Here is a 20,545-nt window from a genome sequence, read left to right on the forward strand (position 1 = left end):
GGGCGAAGATTCCAAAGGGACTGATACCTAAAAGTTTGATAAAGGGACTGATACCTAAATTAAACCACAAACTGTAATCATTGATATGTAAACTGAAAACAATCCACTCATAGCAGCAGTGTACTGGAGGGATAGAATGCCACTACTTGAAAGTTTAAAACATTTGGTCCCTGATTTATTTCTTTGTTTTTGATTACTAAGTACTGTCGGAGGTAAAACTGAGTGTGAAGAGAAATAAAACTGCATGAATGACGCGTAAGAAATAGCATAATTGTAACTAAGTTCTGAACTCAGTACACTCTTTGGTCAGTATATCTTGGTTAACAATGTGCAAGTGATCAGTTACAATCATTCCATCTATCTAATAGTTTCAATTCAAAGTTATTTAAATCTCTTTTATTTTCTCAAATTAAAGAGAAATTGTTTTCTATGGTGCGTTCACCCTAAGCGTTCGTACACCCATCAACTACAACTAAGAGAAACAAAGTTTCAAGCACTCGAGTGTCCTCCCAATTGCAAACTTTGGTTTGATGGAAGTTGGAATTTTGGTTCAAATTACTTACTAGATACATACAATAGCACTTGCATTATTAGAATAGGAAAACGTAGTAAATGAACGGAATTTAGCTTGGTAGTCCGCGGAGCACGAGGGACAAAAGAGACAAGACTTCTGTCGTTTGGCAATTAAAGAAAGTATGAAAGGACCGGAGAATATCCAGACAAGCTTGGATATGGAAACCTACAATTCCAAAATTGACGGTTTCACTTTTGTCAAAGAAGCAATGAAGAGGGAATGCTGCGGGGAGTGAACCGCAGCCAAACCTACCGAACAACTACAGCTGAACTCTTTGGGCTGAACGCTTTACCCTTTGGGGCGAAGATTCCAAAGGGACTGATACCTAAAAGTTTGTATCAGGAGTCTGTGGAGGCTGATTTTCATTAAACATTCGTGAAAATACTAAATGAATCAAAATGCCAAGTCATTTTAAATAAAAATGTTATTTGCAACACCCTCTGATGCTCAACCATAGAGCAGACAGCCAATTTCAAACCTGCGTTGGATCATAAAAATGTATACCTGATCAATCTACTAGCTCGACCTGATTTACTGCATGGGTTGATGGAAACGATCTTTAGATTTTGTTAATGAACCATGGCCCTGACCCCTGAGAGTCGAATCGAATCAATCTATCTGCAAGTGCAAGTTACTCAACAGTACGGGAGCTGCTTAAGGTTTTTATGAAGACCAAAGAATACCAGCCACGTGTTTTGAGCAAAATTTTCTGAAAAATTCCCATGGTTGGCCAGCACCTTCGAGATGAACAGATAACAATAAAGTCTGAAGCCATTTTAGTATATTCAGATTTGTAGGGCTAGATAAACTGAAGTATTGCGGAACAAATTAACAAAAATCAAGATAATGTAAGCAAAGTTGCCAACAAGACTCGACAATATGTCAGTCAGGATCCTTTTGACAAGTCACCCCACAATCACCCGTCATCATGGCATCAATTCCACGTATGCATTTGAAAGTATCTGCATGTGAAATCTTCTCAAACTGTGCAACTATTTGTACGCACGAGCAACAGATCATAAATAGATCGGTATCAGTTTTGCCTGACGCATCTTAAATGAATTGAGCCTTAGTTAAACATCTGCAACTTCAGTCAGTTTGAAAGTTAACTGCAGGCCTTATTTGGGCAATGTATCGAATGGCCAGTAAAGCGAAGTAAAGCGAAGCCAAAGTTCGCCAGACCTTTGATCGCTTCAATTGCTCCATTGCCATCTTGCTCACTTGCAAGCTTCTTTCTATTTAACTAGCAAATATTGAATTTGTTCATACTCTCTGAATCATTTTGGTTCATTTATAGTGAAAAGTGATTGACCCTTCGTTAGATCTGTATTATAAAGCAGAAGAAACTAATTCATTTCAGGCAACTGTACAGCTGCTTGATAAAATTTCACGGTTGTCAAATTTTATTTGATAATGAAAAATGAACAAAATGTGACTGAGCAAAAGAAACTTAAAATAGCCGAAAGCTTTTGTCCAAAAATCAACGCATTTTTGATAATAGAACTTCCAAAAATGAACTATAAAATGAACTGTTCAAAAATGTGACACCTAACAAATTTTTCGAGCAAACAAATTTCCAGTCACAATTTTGTACATTATTATTATCTTGTTTTTTTCTCTGGAATAAAAACTTTGTAGACAGAATAAACGTGAAATTTAATTACATGTTCAGCAAGAAGATTATTGATAAATCGTGGAGGAAAAAAATTCTGAGTAACAATGACGTCAGAGACAGGTTGCTGCCCCGCTGGAAGCTTGCCGGAATTAATAGCCAACCACAAGGAAGAAGGGGAGACAGTTGACCTGCCAGGGGGAGAAATCAAGCTGTACATTGTTGGGAGTGGTGATAAAGTGGTTCTACATTACTATGACATATTCGGCATGAATGGCGGCAGGTAGGATTAACAAGTTGTTTACAATGTTCAGCTGTTATTTGTGTAAATAAAAAACTGTAGGGCGTAGAAAATACAAGATAGAAGCTATTGCTGTAGCAATTATTACTGAGCAGTTATTATAAGCAAAATTATTACTACTGGATTTCAAATTAATTTCAAAGAAAAATGAATTTTTTAGATAAATCAGCACTAAGAAATCATAGAAAAGTCATAATATTTTAACTTAAAAAATAATTATTTACTAATTTTTTTTGCATCACATTTAATGCATCAAGTATGCGCTATAAGCGGCTCTTAAGTTATATGGTCTTTGATGGACTTGAGCGAGCGCTTCTCTGATAAATTACTCTTTGAATTACGGTTTTCCTAATTCGTTTCATAACGTGAACAAGTTGAAGTCTATATTATAGCACATTTCGGCCTGGATGGGTTTTATGAACGGGCTGAACTCGCCCGAATATTGTCCGAGTCCTATTCTGGATCGTTGTTGAATTCGGACTTCCTGTGTATTTTCATAAGCAGAAGTGGTCTGAATGGGTATAGCACGCCCTTCTTTAACGAGCACCTCAACCTGTATATACAAAAGAGAAAGTACAGCATGTACAGTTTTTAGAACCAAATTCCTGTGTGATCGTTTGGCAAGGGAAGTTTGGTGCAAGGTGGTGATGCTAGACATCTACAGGGGAGAGTCTTGTGCGGGAAAACCAATGACACCAGAGTTCTTAATCCCATTTGTCAAACAATTCACCTCACAAATTGTTAGTAAGGGTTCTATTTTTTCACACCCTGATTTTAATAGCCGCACAGCGATAGCTGGGGCTATTATTGGCCTTCGCTTGGTTTTTTTACAATTCAAAGAATTTGAATTGTATTGGGGCGCTGTCTTTTTACGACTCGAAGAGGAGTATTGGAGAAGTCCTTTTTTTTAATCAATTTTATTGGAGTGAATTTTGAAGCGGGAAATGAAACGCGTGAAAAAATTTGGAGTGATTTGGTTGCTGAACAAAAGTGAAGAGCGGAGCGAAAAGAGAGTGGTTTTTTGTTCATACCGCTGTTTTTGAGAGAGCGAGAAATTGATGTGTGAAAAAATTTTCTCTGAGCGAGCGAAATTTTTTTGTTCACGTGCGGCTTTTAAAAGCAGTTTTTTTTTGCAATTTTTCTTGTTTGTGAGGTTTGATTATGATATTGTATTAGATTTGGGCTCGTTCTGATAGGAATTGAAGGTTTCAAGTACTTAAATTGAGTTTTATGCAAATTTGGAGGTTTTTGATCAGTTTTGCTGATTTTTCGACGAAATTTATTGTATTTTGGCCTTTTATTTTGTTTTACTGCTTTAAGTGCAATTTGCATAGAAGCTCGTTATTCAAGGATCATCGGGGATACAAATCCATTACAATTTTGTTGTTATAAAACATTTTTTCTGAAGAAAAATGGCAGAAAAATTAGGAATTTTTTAAACACTTTTTTAAATTTTTGGCTTTTCGTTTTTTTTTTCAATGGTAGACAATTTTTTTAGCTAGCTATGACTTGCCCATTTTTCCCCGAGCATTTCATTGCTCTATTTGCTCAAAGTAACTTTATTTGGCTTTATTTTTTCTTGTAAATTTTAAAAAATACCTTACTTTTTCTCGTTTTTTTATTTGTTCAATTTGGTTTTAAATGTCGTTTCTGTTCTTTGATAGCATTTGGCGAGTTTTCTAGTGGAAGTCAGTTGTTGTAGCTCTTTTGGATGTCTCTCATTTTGATTGATATTAGTTTAGAGTTGTTTTTGTTAAAGAAAATCGAGTAAATCAGAGCAAATTTTGGCCACTTTTTGTCTTTTTTCTAAGTTTATTGCCTATTTCTTCCAATTTAATGTTTTTGTTGGTAACTTTTTCTCAATAAAGAGCATTTTTGTAGATGTCGATGCTATGAATTTGCACTTGAAGGCTTAGCAGGGCAGTTTTCATTTAAACAAATTATACAAATCTCTAATTCGTTAAAGAGTTTTTCTTAGTCTTTTTTATAGTTTGTTGTATAACGTTTCTCTGCAATTACTAGGTGGGCGATTGATCTGGCCAAATATATAAATAATTGATTTCTATGAGTTATGGATGGGAAGCTGCATGTTATTTTTTTGTAGAGAATTTTGTTTGGATTTTTAGAGAAAATTATTTTTTGATTTGGTCCTTTGTCAAGTTTCCAGTTCTCCAGTCTTTTCTTTGTGAATTGCTTACACTGTCTGTCGATTGATAATATGCTGGTGATGCATCTGATTAGTGAGAATAGTCAGATTTCTACTTCGAGTCGTTTCCGGAATTCTTCCGGCTATGTTTTTTTTTAAGATCTGTTCACACATTTTCATGATTTTTGAAGTCAAATTGGAGTGGTGATTTTGGTCACGCCGAAACAGGAAATGGAGCAAAAAAGCGAGTGGTTTTTCGCTCTAATTTTAAAGTAGAGTGAGAAAACGGTGTTTGAACAAGAAATCGGTTTCTCGGTAGTGGTTTTTTGTTCACATGCTGCAATTTCACTCTGATTTTTACTGTTTTTTCGATTTTTTGGATCGGATTTTTTTCTAAATAGTTTTCCCAATCCATTCACAGCTCATTCTGGACCTAGTTTTTTGTTAGAATTAAAATTACATATCTCACTAGTGGTTTTTTGTTCTCCATAGCAGCATTTTGTCATTGATTTTCTGTTTTTTTTTTTGGTTTTTTCATCTGATTTTTTTTAGAAATGGTTTTCCCAATTCACTCATTGTCCGTTCTAGGTCTAGTTGTTTGTTAAGTCAATGAAAATTCTTTGAATTGTACTTCAGGACTTGTCCTGCTATGTTTTTTTATTTCGTCGTCATGATTTTTGTTACGACCATATGACGTCACAGCCACTTTTTGTTCATTCGTTCATGCAATTTCAACTGAATTGCATGCGTGACGTCATTTTTCGCTCTTAGTGGAGCGAGTTTTTTTGTTCATTCGCGTGATTAAATTTTTGGTCACACTTGACTTAGCTCACTCTCAAAAATGACTTCCTCACTTTGAAATTGACTTTTATTTACTTTAATTCAAAGAGATAAGGTCAAATGGGTGTGTGTCACTCTAAATGAAGGTTATTTGAGATCAGCTAATAGTAGAGGCAGCAAGGACTTATACAGATTTTTAATCAAAATATAACAGGTCAGTCTTCAATGAAAAGACGAATTTTTTTGGTCTGTCTTTTTTACTGTTTTTTTTGAGACTGCCGATCTACGAATCTATTGCGGCTATTTTCTGGCAATCTGCCAGCTATGTTTCATTTAAGAAGTGGGAAAATCATATAGGGGCGAAACAAACGGGGGTGAAATGATAGGTGGTTAAGCAATTAGGGGTGGAAAAGCGGGACCCCGTTTGTAATACACTGCGCGACGTTTACCCACCAAATCATGGCAAGAAAGCCGAAAAAATTAACCAACTCCTGCCGGAAATTAGCGGGGAAAAGCAGTATAAATAAGTCAAAAACATAAGTTCTCCTGCTGATTATACCAGCGGTCAACTATCTTTCCAGGTATTGCTGATGGTTGCGTATAAAAAATTACCACAAGTTACAAATAAATACAATTCCCGGTTAGATTCCCGGTCTTTTTATTGTAATTTTCCAGGTGACTTTACCATGAAACGTCCTACACTCGGTAGAGCAAGTGAACTCAGCTTAACCGGACCACGTAATAAATTTTATTTCAAACCCATTGGCGAAAATGCACCCGTAGTGAAAAAATTATGGTTCTTGAACTGCACGTTAATGAAACGGTGATAGCGGCTTTCAAATATTGTCTTTCTTTGGAAAGATATTTCAGTGATATCTTGTAGTTCATTAAATCTCGTTAATAAATCAGTCAGTTTTGCAGCTTCAACACTGTCAAAAAACTTTTGGAATGAAATCATTTCCAGAGAGGTTTCAGCAAGTAAACGCACCATAATAGACTGCTGAACCTGATCTGCCAAAAAATTGAAAGTAATTTTATACCCTGTTTATGTTTAAGATGGCCCGAAAATTATTAGAATAATCTATTGCACGTGAGTATGCCTCAAGCAACAATTTCCATGCTTCAGCAGAGAGGAAGGCTATCACAGCAAACATCAAAAATTCTTACATAAGAAATTACTTAATTTGTCTCGGCCTTACTCAAATCTTGATACTTATTATCTTAATAGCCACACTCAATCTTCAACCGTACTATACAATATTGAACGCCTGGCCTTTAAAAAACTAGGGATAATACAATCACGACAATGCTACTCTTTGTCAGTTTTGTCTGTACGCGAAACGAATCTGAGGTATTTTTCGACTTCACAATTTTTGTTTTCTCTTACTTTTGATCTATTTCTTCGAAATGACGAAAGGGGCTTTTTGAGCCTTTCTCATTTTTGGTCTTCTTCTGGTCTTGTGGCTTTGTCTCAGAAGTAACTGTTTCCATTGAGCTATTTGTGAAGCATAAACAAAAAAGAAATTTCGACTGCTATTTTTACCTATTTTTTAATCAGCTTTGCAGTGATTGAGTTTTCTTAATCATTTGCGTGAATGAGTTTTTGGTTACTTGCTTCAGGAAACGAATTTCTTTACTCTCAAAATGAATTGTTAAAAGGTCTCAATCCAATTGTTAGATTTTTTTGTTGGAAGTGTCTGTGTTTTTCTTATGCAAAATTTTTGCTGTTTACTTTTTCCAAAATCACGTCTCTAGTGACTTTTCCAAGGCTGGACTTTTACATGTTTCCTAGAACTAATTTACTAATTTTCAATTGTTAAAATTGCTATTTAAATTGCTAAATTAAAATCAATTATAGGTTGTGAATTCTCAAAGCCCTGATAGCCAAGGGTTGAAAGCGTGATTTATTTTTATATTTTTTTTATTTGACTGAGAAAGTAGTGTTTATATAAATTTTTGGTTTTGAAATTAGTCTTTCGGTTTTTGATGATTTTTCTCCTGTTTTTTTTCAAAAAAGGGTCAAACAAGTTTTTTTTTAATTGAGTAGTAGTTTGTTTTCAATTAATACCTAGGAAATTTTTTCCGGTTTTGCGGTATTTTTCGTCGTTTGTTTTTGAAGACTCACTATTGTTTGGTTTCGTTGGCTCTATAAGGACGCCTAATAATAGCTGCTTATTATATTCACTTGATATGTGAAGAGTAAAACAATTTTGCAGCTACTCACTTTCAAAAAATTAGGTGACATTTCGCCTTGCCCAGATTTCTTTTAACCTTTGGTTATCTTGTGACTTGGTCTTTGAACACTTTTTTGTCATATCATTCAATCCTACTGATGCTCAAATACTTTATGAGTTACTGAGATGCTTAAATAATGAAAAAATTTGCTTCAATCAATTGCTACGATTTTTTTGAGCTAAACAGAAAAAATTATTCAAAATTTTTTAGCGTTTTTTGAGTCTTGTTCGATATCGCTCATTTAGGTGTCTTATACTTTGTCCCTTTAATGAAAACTGTCAGTGCTTGCTTATGAACCCGAAACAAATCTGAGGTTTTATTTGACTTTAAAACTATAGCTTTGGATAGTTTTGAACTATTATATCGAAAAGACGATAGCGGTTTTTTTGAGTGAGAATTTCTCGTTTTTGGTTTCAGTCTGGTCTTGTTGCGTTGTCTCAGAAGTAACTGTTTTCATTTAGTTTTTGGAGAAGCATCGCAGAATTGAAATTTATGACTTTTGTCTTTACGTACATTTTAATTAGCTCTGCAGTGATTGACTTTTTGGTTACTCACTTCAAAATTTGACTTTCCTTACTGTCAAAATGAATTGTCAATAGCTATCAATCGATTGTTTGGGTTTTTTAGGTGTCTGTGCCATTCTCATGCGAATCTTTTGCTGTTTACTTTATCCAAAATCACGTCTCTAGTGACTTTTTCAAGGCTGAACTTTTACATGTTTGCTAGAACTAATTTACTAATTTTTGGTTGTTAAAATTGCCATTTAAAATGCTAAAGTAAAATCAATTGTAGATTATAAATTATCAAAGACCTGAGAGCCAAGGGTTGAAAGCGTGATTTGTTTGTATATTTTTATTTGACTGATGAAGTAGTGTTTAAATAAATGTTTGGTTTTGAAATTAATCTTTCTGTTTTTGATGATTTTTCTGTTTTTTTCAAACAAGGGTCATACAAGTTTTTTTTTCAATTGAGTAGGAGTTTGTTTTCAATTAATACCCAGGAAATTTTTTCCCGTTTTGCGTTTTTTCCGTCGTTTGTTTTTGAAGACTCACTATTGTTTTGTTTTGTTCGCTCTATAAAGACGCTTAATAATAGCTGCTTATTATATTCACTTGATATGTAAAGAGTAAAACAATTTTGCAGCTACTCACTTTCAAAAATTAGGTGACATTTCGCCTTGCCCAGATTTTTTTAACCTTTGGTTATCTTGTGACTTGGTCTTTGTACAATTTTTTGTCATATCAATTAATCCAAAAGATGCTCAAGTCCTTCATGGGTTACTGAGATGCTTAAATAATGAAAAATTTCGCTTCAATCAAGTGCTACGATTTCTTTGAGCTAAACAAAAATATTTATTCAAAATTTATTAGCGTTTTTTGAGTCTTGATCGATATCGTTCATTTAGGTGTCTTATACTTTGTCCCTTGAATGAAAACTGTCAGTGCTTGCTTATGAACCCCAAACGAATCTGAGATTTTATTTGATTTCACAACTATAGTTTTTGCTGAGTTCTGAACTATTACTTTGAAATGACAATAGGGGCTTTTTGAGATTTTCTCGTTATGATTTTAGTCTGGTTTTGTTGCGCTGTCTCAGAAGTAACTGTTTTCGTTGTGCTATTTGTGGAGCAGTCCAAAATTGAATTTTTGGACTGCTACCTTTACCAACGTTTTAACAAGTTTTGCAGTGATTGAGTTTTTTTAGTCAATTGAGTGACAGAGTTTTTGGTTACTTGCTAATAAAAAATATTTTCCTTACTGTCAAAATGAATTGGTAACAGCTCTCAATCGAATGTTTTGGTTTCTGCTTTTAAGTGTCTGCGCCTTTCTCATGCAAATATTTTGCTGTTTGGTTTTTCCAAATTCTCGTCTCGATTGGTTTATATAATGCTGGACTTCGTGATTTCTGCTCGACCAAATTTAAACATTTTCAAAAATTTAAAATTGCTTCAGCAAATCAAGTGTAACTTATGATTCTCAAAGCTCTGATAGCCAAGGTTTCAAAGCTTGATTTGTTAGTATATTTTTGTTGGACTGAGAAAGTAGTTTTTGAAAAAAATTTTGGCTTTCAGAATAAATTTTTTGTTTTTGATGCTCTTTCTCCTGTTTTTTTTAGAAAAGAAAGAATTCAAAGGTTTATACAATCTTTTTTTTATTGATGCTTAATTGTTCGTTTTCAATGTACTATACGTTAGTAAATGGTATGATTAAGGATATTTTTCCGGTTTCCTGGTCTTTTTCGTATTCTATTCTCGGTGTCTCATTATTGTTTGGTCTCGTTTGCCCTATAATGACGATTAATAAAGGCAATTGATTTTATTTTCATGGTATGTACTGATCTTAAAAATTTTGCAGCAGTAGATATTTTTTAACTTTGTTTGTCTTGCGATTTGGTTTTTGTACTTTTTTTGTCATATCAATCAATCCTAATGATGCTCAAATCTTTCATGAGTTACTAAGATGATGAAATAATGACACGGTTTGCTTCGATCAAGTGCTACAATTTTTTTGACCCTAGCCATTATATGATTTCAAAACTTTTTGATTCTTGATCGATATTGTTCGTTTTGCTGTCTTATAATCAGTTCAATAAGATAAAAATTTCGGCGCCTGCTCGTGAACCCGAAACGAGTCTGAGACTTTATTTGACTTTAAAACTATTGTTTTTTGTTAGTTTTGAACTATTATATCGAAATGACAATAGAGTTTTTTTGAGACTTTCTCGTTCTTGGTTTCGGTTTGGTCTTGTTGCGTTGTCTCCGAAGTAACCGCTTTCCTTGAGCTATTTGTGAAGCATTTCAAAATTGAAAATTTGACTGCTATCTTTACCTACGTTTTAAATAGCTTTGCATTGATTGAGTTTTTTAACCATTTGTGTGACTGAGTTTTTTTACTCGCTTTAAAAAAATGACATTCCTTACCGTCAAAATGAAATGTTAACAGCTCTTAATCAAATGTTTGCGTTTTTTGTAAGTGTATGTGCCTTTCTTGGAAATCTTTTCCTGTTTTTTTTTCCAAAATCACGTCTCGAGATACTTTTAAGGGGCTGGAATTCTCGATTTTTGCCAGACCAAATTTCAACATTTTCAAAAATTTAAAATTGTTTTAACAAATCAATTGTAAGTATGAATTCTCAAAGCCCTGATAGCCAAGGGTTCAAAGCTTTATTTGTTAGTATAATTTCTGTTGGACTGAGAAAGTAGTTTTTGAAAAAAAATTTGGCTTTTAGAATGAATTTTCTGTTTTGATTCTTTTTCTCCTTTTTTCTTAGAAAAGAAAGAATTAAAAGGCTTATAGAAATTTTTTTTATAAAGCTCAATTGTTTGTTTTCAATGTACTATAGGTTAGTAAATGGTATGATCAAGGACATTTTCTGATTCCGTGGTCTTTTTTTTATTCTGTTCTCGAAGTCGCACAAGTGTTTGGTCTCGTTCACCCTATAATGACGCTTAATAAAGGCTATTTTTTATATTTTTGTGGTGTACATATTTTAGTATTTTTGCAGCTGTAGATTTGTTTTATCTTTGGCTGTCTTGTGACTTAATGTTTGTACTCTTTTTTGTCATATCAATCAATCATTATGATGCTAAAATCTTTCATGAGTTACTAAGAAGATGAAATAATGACACTGTTTGCTTCGATCAAGAGCTACAGTTTTTTTGACCCCAACAAATATATGAATTTAAAACTTTTTGAGTCTTGATCGATATTGTTCGTTTTGGTGTCTTATACTTTGTCCAACTAAGGAAAACTGTCAGCGCTTGCTTATGAACCCGAAAAAAGTTTGAGGTATTATTTGACCTTAAAACTATAGTTTTTGTTTATTATGGAATTATTATATCGAAAAAACGGTAGGAGTTTTTTTTAGTGAGAACCTCTCGTTTTTGGTTTCAGTCTGTGCTTGTTGCGTTGTCTCAGAAGTAACTGTTTTCATTTAGCTTTTGGAGAAGCATTGCAGAATTGAAATTTATGACTTTTGTCTTTACGTACATTTTAATTAGCTCTGCAGTGATTGACTTTTTGGTTACTTTCTTCAAAAACTGACCTTCCTTACTGTCAAAAGTAATTGTTAATAGCTATCAATCGAATGTTTGAGTTTTTAAGTGTCTGTGCCATTCTCAGGCAAATCTTTTGCTGTTTGTTTTTTCCAAAATCACGTCTCGAGTGTCTTTTTAATGCTGGACTTCTTGACTTTTGCTAGGCCAAATTTAAACATTTTAAAAATTTTAAAATTGCCCTAATAAACCAATTGAAAATTATGATTTCTCAAAGCCCTGATAGCCGAGGGTTGAAAGCTTGTTTTGTTTGTATATTTTTTGTTAGACTGTGAAAGTATTGTCTGAATAAATTTTTGGCTTTTAAAATAAAACTTTCTGTTTTTGATTCTATTTCTCCTGTTTTTTTTAAAGTTTTATGCGAGTTTTTGTGTATAAAATGTATTGTTGTCCATTTTCAATAGACCATAGCTTAGTTAATGATTGATAAGACTCAGACACTGGGATGTTTCTCCGTTCTTGTGGTCTTGTTTGTTGTCTGTTTTTGAATCCTCACTTTTGTTGGTCCTCGTTCGCTCTATAATGACGCTTAACAAAGGCTATATATTATTTTCTCGTGATATGTACAGATTTCATTTACTTTTCAGCTACAGAAATTTTATAATTTTGGTTGTCTATTGACTTGGTGTTTGTACTTTTTTTCTTCATATCACTCCATTCTAATGATGCTCAAATCTTTCATGAGTTACTTAGAGGATGAAATAATCAACCGTTTCTTTCAATCAGGAGCTACGATTTCTTTGACCCTAAAAATAGTTGAATTCAAAATTTACTAGCGTTTTTTAGTCTCGATCGATATTGTTAGTTTTTGTTGTCTTATACTTTGTCCAATTAAGGAAAAATGTCAGCGCTTGCTTATGAGCCGGAAACAAATCTGAGGTATTATTTGGAAATTACAACTATATTTTTTTCTTAGTTTTGAACTATGACTTCCAAATGACAGTAGGGTTTTTGAGACTTTCTTGTTTTTGGCTTTCATCCGATCTTGTGGTGTTGTCTCAGAGGTACTTGTTTTCCTTGAGCTGTTTGTGAAGCATACAAACTGCTATTTTTACCTACATATCATTAGCTTTGCAGTAATTGAGTTTTCTTCACTCGTTTCCGTGATTAAAGTTTAGTTTACTTGCTTCAAAAATGACTTTCTTTACTGACAAAAAGAAATGTTAACAGCTCCAAATCAAATATTAGGTTTTTTGTTGAAATTGTCTGTTCCTTTCTCTTGCAAATTTTTTGCTGTTTGCTTTTTCCAAAATCAGGTGTCGTGTGATTTTTTTTAGGGCTGGACTTCTGGTTTTTTGTTGGACAAAATCTAAACTTTTTCAAAAATTTTTAAAATTGCTTCAACAAAGCAATTGTAAGTTTTGATTTCTCGAAGCCTTGACAGCCGAGGACTCAAAGCGTGATTTGTTTGTATATTTTTTGTTGGACCGAGTAGTGCTGGAATAATTTTCTGGCTTTTAGATTAAATTTCCTTTTTTTGATGCTCATTTCCCTGTTTTTTTTTAAAAAAAAAGATTAAAAAAGAATGGTTTCAAAAGTTCATACTAATATTTTGTATATACTGGTTATTTGTTTGTTTTCAATGCACCATAGGTTAGTAAATGGTTGATAAGACTCGGACTTTGTTATTTTTGATTTTGATCAAGGTTATTTTTCCGGTTTTGTGGTCTTTTTTGTAGTCTGTTTTCGAGGTCTCACTATCGTTTGTTCTCCTTCGCTCTATAATGACGCTTAACAAAGGCTATATTTTATATTCTCGTGATATTAACAGATTTTAATAATTTTTCAGCTACAGATTTATTTTATTTTTGGTTGTCTTGTGACTTGCTGTTGGTACTCTTTTTTGTCATATCACTCAATCCTAATGTGCTTAAATTTTTCATTTGTTATTAAGATGATGAAATAAGCACACTGTTTGCTTCGATCAAGAGCTACAAGTTTTTTGACCCTAACAAATATATGAATTCAAAATTTTTCGAGTCTTGATATTGTCCTTGAACAAGTTTTTTTGGTCTTGTTATTGTTCTCAGAAATAATTGCTATCATTGAGCTACTTGTGAGCATATACAAAATGAATTTCTCTACTACTTTTTTTCCAACCGTTTTAATTGGCTCTGCGGTAATTGAGTTTTTTACTAATTTGCGTGACTGAGTTTTTGGTTTCTTGCGATTTTCATTGCTTCGAAAAATGACTGTCCTTGCCCTCAAAATGCATTGTTAATAGCTCTCGATCCAACTTTGAGGTATTTATTGGAAGTGTTTATGTCTCTTGTATGCAATCTTTTTATTGTTTGGTTTCACCAAAATCACATCTCGAGTGGTTTTTCAAGGATGGAATTTTTGATTTTTGTTAGACCCAATTTGGTCATTTTCAGAAATAAAAAATTGGCACAACAAACTATTTGTAAGTTACGCAGTCGCAAGGCCCTTGTAGCCAAGTGATTTATGTTTTTTTGTCTATTTTGCTTGGGTTGAAGGTTCCGAACCTCCTTTGCCCTAACTTTTTTTGCACCCATAAAAATCAAGGCAAGAGATAATTTATTGTCCGCTTTGATGAAAATTGCCACACCTGTTGTTCGAGAAAAATTTTTCAATGTTTTCTTTAAAATTTTGCATTATGTGAAGGAAAAAACACTCGGAGAGGAGATCTCTGCTTTTTCTGTTCATTGTTTTTTTTTTTTTTAAATATGACTCGAAGAGAGGTGTTATGGTTTTGTGTTTAGGACTCTAAGAGGAGTATTAGTTGAGCGTTTTTTTGGAACTCGAAGAGGACGCAGGCTTCCTTTTCCACATGGTGTGAAGTCAAATGCCGCAAAAGAAATAAGTGTTTTTGTTTAATTTATTTGGGAAACAACTTTAGTTTACAGAAAACAAAACACTCAACATGGCGATAGACCTATGGTACTTAGTGGCAGTAAAAACTGAGTGTCGAAAGCAAGTTTCAGACGACAATTTCGAGGTCCTCCAAAGCGGGTCGGGGGACCTGGTTTCCTGTTTTCTTTTTGGACCAAAACCAGCTAAGTATAATAACTCAAGAAAACCATGTTGTCGATTTCAACCTTATGCAACACTAATTTTGTTAAACACGTGCTTTTTTGCTGTGAGTCATTGGATTTTTGTTTGAATTCTTGAATCAGTATTTATCAGTTACACCAAATATCACAATTGCGTTGCTTACGCAATGCAAAGAATTGAAATTTTTCAAAAAATGATACCTATAATCATCTACCTTGACACGTCTATGAATTCTACATAAAGAGAAGTTCTATTCAAAGTTTTAACAAGGTGAACAAACTCTTCAGATACAATCATTGTCAAATAAACGCGGAAATTTCAATTGTACATAGTAATAGGCCCGTTTCGAGAAACATTTGTAGTGCCAGCCTAATTTCCGTTTGTTTCAAAACTTCTAAGAGTAGATACTGTAAATGTATCGAGTTTTAAATCCTCAGGAAAAAATTCCAGTTCTCCATAAGAAACAGATGGGTTTTTGCGTGCAATCGCTTCCATTTAGTCAGAAAACTGTTCGAATTACCAACGCAGAATAGCTTAAAACGACTTTGGCATAATGACGTTGAACAAAATTTGCTTAATAAATTAATTAATCACTTAACTTTTACCAGTTAACTTTCCAGAAGTTAAATTTCCATCCACTTTCAGTAGATACAATTAAAATTCAGAACAATCGGAAATCGGGTTTGTACTGAAAATGCTCCCAAAATGGTAATTTACCTTGCAAAATTGTATCTTGCGCGCTTTTTTTTGCCAATGCTTGTACATATTACCATAAATTTTCTAATATATACTGCCCAGATAACTTTACACTTATTTTTTTTCCTTTATATTAATTCCAGCATAATTTTTCTCTCATTAGGTTGTGGCGGACACTAAGGCGACGATTGAGTACCTGAAATCAGAGCACAAAGCCACAACATTTGCTGCAACTGGAACTTGTTGGGGATCATGGGCAATCTTCCACTGCTGTGCGGAAGGAGTGCCACTCGAATGTGGAGTGAACTTCCACCCCTCCATCAGACTGGAGGAGATGATTGGAAACGATCTCATGCCACTAGTCAACAAGGTTCATGCTTTCTCTACATACATCTATATAAACACATTTATTTATATGATTTATGTTTCGAAACGCCAGATTTATGACTTGAAGTACCGGGCCACAGCTCCGAAAAACCAGATTTATTAATCGAATTAGTAACTTCTTCGGGTCATTGACTTCTTCCGGGTCCGTGTATTTAATGACCCGAAATGACACCCCCCCCCCGACGACGTTTTGTCCAGTCATAATTCCACGACCTCAGCCCGGGATGCCAGAGCTCAACCACTAAAGATTTCCTCTTTAACATGTTTTTGGGCCCAACAGAATTCAAACAAACAAAATATTATTAAAAATGTATAACTTTACGGGACCGAACCGAGATAAAACGCGGTAGTTTAGAGAAAGATGTCCCGTAGATATTAACTTTAACGAACGCTAGTAAAGTAATGTTTTTGTTTCAAAATGAAGTGATCCCGCAGAAACAACGTTTTTGACTTCAAAATGATAAAGAATTCAAAAGCACAGCGATCTTCATGCAAGACTCTAAATCAAAGTGGCCGCGCAAAAATTAACTCCCAATTTGTTTCCCAATTATGCACCAGTGCATATATCCAGTTTCGTTTACTTTTTCAAACAATAGATCGGTAACATAACTAATTTTAAAAAGCAGCCATTGATTGCTTGTCTTTCAGGTGAAAGTGCCTCAGTTGATGCTACCTGCAGGCAATGATCCTGAAAACATAAAACCAGGTGGAGAGGTCATCAAGGCCATGGAGGCCAATGGGGTCACAGTGGAGGTCAAAGATTATCCTAAACAGGTACAAATTTTGGAATATAATGGTTTTTATGGTGTCACTGGAAGATTTCTGGCTTAAATTGTTAATTGCCATTATTATATGCTGTTTGAACGAATAATGAGTCGGCGTATTGCGTACACGTTCAACAATGTTTTCACTTTTTAAAAGAGAAAATGAGTGGCGAATGCCATTTTATTCTATTTGTAACTGGCGCCAAACTTTCAAGATTGCACTGACATCCGCATGTTATCATTAACCGGAAGTTATCAGTACCTCCATCACATTTTTATGCATTTAGATTACATTGCAGCAATCGTTTTTTGAGAGTTCATTTCAGTGTTCATTTCAGGATTATTTGAACTTTATCGATATTGTGTAGAGCAGGATTTTGACACAATTTCTAACCATTAGTTGTTAATTAATAGCCACCCTCGTCTTCTCAGCTAGGAGGGCTATTATAGCGCTCCTATTTTTTTACGACTCGAAGAGAAGATTTGATGGAGCGTATTTTTATCAATTGTTTTTTGAATTGTATTTAACACATGTAAAAGTCAATGTCGCTCGTGAAAATTAAAACTTACTGTTTCGGTCAAATGGCTGAACGAAGTGAAGAGCAGAGTAAAGACATAATTGTTTTTTTACTAAACCGCATTATTGAGAGAGAGCAAGAAATTAGGAGTAGAAAAATTTGCACTTCACATTTTTGTGAGCAAACGTTTTTGATCATATGCGGCTTTTCCGAAGCATTTTTTAGTTTTACCTAATTTTTTTTGGTAACACGAAAAATAACACATCCCGGGTCCAGGTTTGGTGGTGAATTTTTTAAGAAATGCGGTGAAATGAGGTGAAAAATAATAATTTTCACCGCTTATTTCTTACATCTTTTTGAGGTGAATCGCGGTGAATTTTTTTTTCACCGCGTTCTCGGTGGTGGTGAATTATTTTTTTCACCAATTGACGCAAAGAATTTTTTTTCACCGCTTCTAGCGGTGAAAAGAAATAATCTACCACTTCAGAGAACGCATTGAAAAAAAATAATTCATCGTATTAAACGATTAAAAAAATAATGCACCGCCAGCGAGAACGTGATGAAAAAACAATTCACCACGATTCATCGCATTCACCGCAAAAAGATCTAAGAAATACGCGGTGAAATTTTTTCTTTCACCACATTTCACCGCATTTCTTACAAAAATTCACCACCAAACCTCGACCCGGGCCACGTTTACGATTACCCTATACTCCTACATCAGTTGGGTGGGGGGTGATAATCAAAAGGTAATTCAACACGGGCATTAAATTGAGTTGATCAAATGAAGTTTTGTAATATATACGGTAATTTCAACACTAAATTATGTAAGATATCCGATAAATTCAAGGCGAAGTTTTGTGAGATCTAAGCTTTGGAACACCGAATTTGGTTAGATCAACGCTAAAATTAGCCCAAAACTATGTGAGGTCGATGCCAAAATTATTTGAATCTTACGTGATATTGTGTTCCGAAGTTTAGTTCTTACATAGTTTTGCATTGATTTTGTCCCAGATGTAACATAAATTAGTTTTGAAATTACCGTAGATATTAAAAATTTCGCAATGAAATTAGCGCAGATTAAAATAATTTTGGCATTGATTTAACATAATTTTTGGTTAAATTCAACGTTGATCTTGCCAGATTTTGTGTTCCAAAGCTGAGATTTACCTTAGTTACGCATTGTGTTGATAGCAGATCTTAGGTAATTTAGTGTTGAAATTACCGTAAATATTACAAAACTTTGCGTTGAAATTTGCGTAGGTCAACGCTAATTTTAACGCAGAATTATATAAGATTATTGCGAAATTATGTAAGATCTACGCTAAGTTCAATGCAAAGTTATGTTAGATCTACGCTAAATTCAACGAAAAGTCATGTGCGATTGGCGCTCAAGCGTAGATTTAACTTAAGTTCAATGCATAAAGCGCCAAAATTACATAATTTTGCTTTTTTAGCGTTGACATCTAGCCCTGGGTTCGAATAGCGGTGAGTTATCTTTTTTCATAATAGTCTATGCGGTGAATATTTGTAAGAAATTCGGTGAATTTTGTTGTGAATTTTGGTAAAAAATGTGGTGAAAAGCGATGAATTTTTTTTTCACCTCATTCACAACAATCGCCCCATTTCCTACAAAAATTTGCCGCTTTCACCGCATTTCTTACAAAAATTTACCCAAAAACCTCGACCCGGGGTGCCATTTTCCATGATCTTCGTAGATTCTTTTACTTAATAGTAAAAAGACATTGGGCGAAGGGGAATTTTCAGTGCTTTCAATTGTAGATGCGGAACCATTAACAAAAAAGAAAGGCGTGAACACAATGTTGATTATAAGGTGAAATTCTAAGTTTTACCGGTACAATACTAGAGCGCTATTCTTCGTTTTCGGCAAATTAGCATTTTCACTTAAAAGATTCTCCAAGATTTGTTTAATTTTTCCTATAAATCCTTGGCAATAATGATGCGTCAAAATTTGAAGGGCTGTAAAATAGTTTTTTAAGTAAAAGAAACAGGTTTTGCCGTATTAAATTTTCTCCTTGATGTCTCTCATAAATTCAGAAATGGTGTTTTTTGCATTTGTGCTGGACAGTTTATTGAAAACAAATTTATTCCTTACTCAGTAGAAGATATGAACTTTTATCTACGATTAGTAAAATGCTGATTGGTCTGCAATTTTTGAGAACTAAATAGCATTTCTGTGTAAGCAAGCGAATGTGCCCTTTTCAATTCTGATGGATAAGTTTGCTTTGACATTCATAAAAAGGAGAAGTTCAGAAACTGATTCAGTTACTATTGGAGCTGTTCTGCTGATCATCTTACCGAATCACTTGCTTGAGAATCAATGGTATCAAGACCACGTGAAATTGAAACTTTCAACTTTTTAATCAAACTCAAAAACCATTTCTGTTCCTGTTTTGAGCAAAATAAATTTTTTACTGTCAGCATGCCAGTATCTCTTGTTCAATCGGAAGCGATTTGCGAGTAAATCTAGAGTCCATTCAAATATCCATTCAAATTATAATGTCCATCCACTGATCGAAATTAAGTAAAACAGGATTTAAAGAACGTTTTAATCCATCTAAACCGTTTCAAGTTTCAGCCCTAGTATTGATGATGACTTAATTGTTTTTTCCAAACACACGACAAAATGTGGCCTAGAAGAGAGTTGACGAGGTATAATAGATTCAAATATAGCTAGACAATTGTTTTTCTTTTCTTTGCATAAAGGTAAGTTGGATTTTGTGTTTTACAGATTCACGGTTACATGGCTAGAGCAGACCTGAGTGATGCAGAAAGTGTGGCTGATATTGAAGATGCCACTAGGAGAGCTGTCGCATTCCTTAAGAAGTACCTCAAGGTGTAAATATAAAAATTCTGTTGGCAGAGAAGCGCTTCCGCTTAGTGAAAACTCATAAAAAAACATAACTCAGTAAAATTTGACTCACACATTTCAACAGTTAAATAAATTTAAAATTATTTCTGGAATTTCAAGGATTAATTCATTTTTGACAATGTGGTTTATGATAGCAGTAATATTGGTTGTAAAGTATGATTCAACGAGTGATACATGAGTGGTCATCGGTTTATTGCCCTTAAGAAAAAGGGCAGCTGAGAACAGGCTACTGTCGGCCTAATGCTGTTGCGCTGCGAGTACGCAGGAACCAAAATAAAAAAGATGTCATATTTCAACATCTTCAGTGTTCCTGGAGGGTTAAAGCTGTCAAAAGTTGTTTATTGTCCGCCTCAATCATGGTTGAGGTTCGGAACAAATTTTGAAAAATATTTTTTTTACAATTGTGACAAGATAATTAAGGCCTGCCCATTTACGCATATTCACCGGTCATTCCGTGCCTATCTAAGTTTATTGTGTTGTTCAGAGACCTGGTGCTTTTTAAATGATGTGAAGACTCTTAATCAGACTATCGGTAAAACGATAGTCGTCAATAAAATTGTTTGAAGTGCG

The 20,545-nt window shown here is 34.1% G+C and overlaps 1 protein-coding gene across 3 annotated transcripts; it reads left to right on the forward strand.

Annotated features, from left to right (window-relative positions):
* Positions 1-1,772: 1,772 nt before the first annotated feature.
* LOC142345473 (uncharacterized) lies at positions 1,773-20,099 on the forward strand. Of its 3 annotated transcripts, none has more exons than XM_075397532.1 (6): positions 1,773-1,940; positions 2,247-2,469; positions 3,083-3,227; positions 15,577-15,783; positions 16,449-16,574; positions 19,835-20,099. In XM_075397532.1, the coding sequence occupies exons 2-6, from the start codon at positions 2,294-2,296 to the stop codon at positions 19,943-19,945; spliced, it is 765 nt and encodes a 254-aa protein (XP_075253647.1). In that variant the 5' UTR covers positions 1,773-1,940; positions 2,247-2,293; the 3' UTR covers positions 19,946-20,099. The 3 variants fall into 3 exon arrangements, with proteins under 3 accessions (XP_075253647.1, XP_075253648.1, XP_075253646.1); XM_075397533.1 differs by having other exon boundaries at positions 1,773-1,934; XM_075397531.1 differs by having other exon boundaries at positions 1,774-1,966.
* The last annotated feature ends 446 nt before the right edge of the window (positions 20,100-20,545 follow it).

This window comes from Convolutriloba macropyga, chromosome 9, assembly GCF_964194025.1.
Source record: "Convolutriloba macropyga chromosome 9, txConMacr16.3, whole genome shotgun sequence".
NCBI classification, from domain to species: Eukaryota; Metazoa; Xenacoelomorpha; order Acoela; family Convolutidae; genus Convolutriloba; species Convolutriloba macropyga.

Excerpts from the sequence above, each read along its gene's own strand:
- LOC142345473 (XM_075397532.1), top strand. The coding sequence starts at position 2,294 with ATGACGTCAGAGACAGGTTGCTGCCCCGCTGGAAGCTTGCCGGAATTA. Across the intron at positions 2,470-3,082 it reads TTCGGCATGAATGGCGGCAG|AACCAAATTCCTGTGTGATC; the intron begins GTAGGATTAACA and ends TACAGTTTTTAG. Across the intron at positions 3,228-15,576 it reads AACAATTCACCTCACAAATT|GTTGTGGCGGACACTAAGGC; the intron begins GTTAGTAAGGGT and ends TTCTCTCATTAG.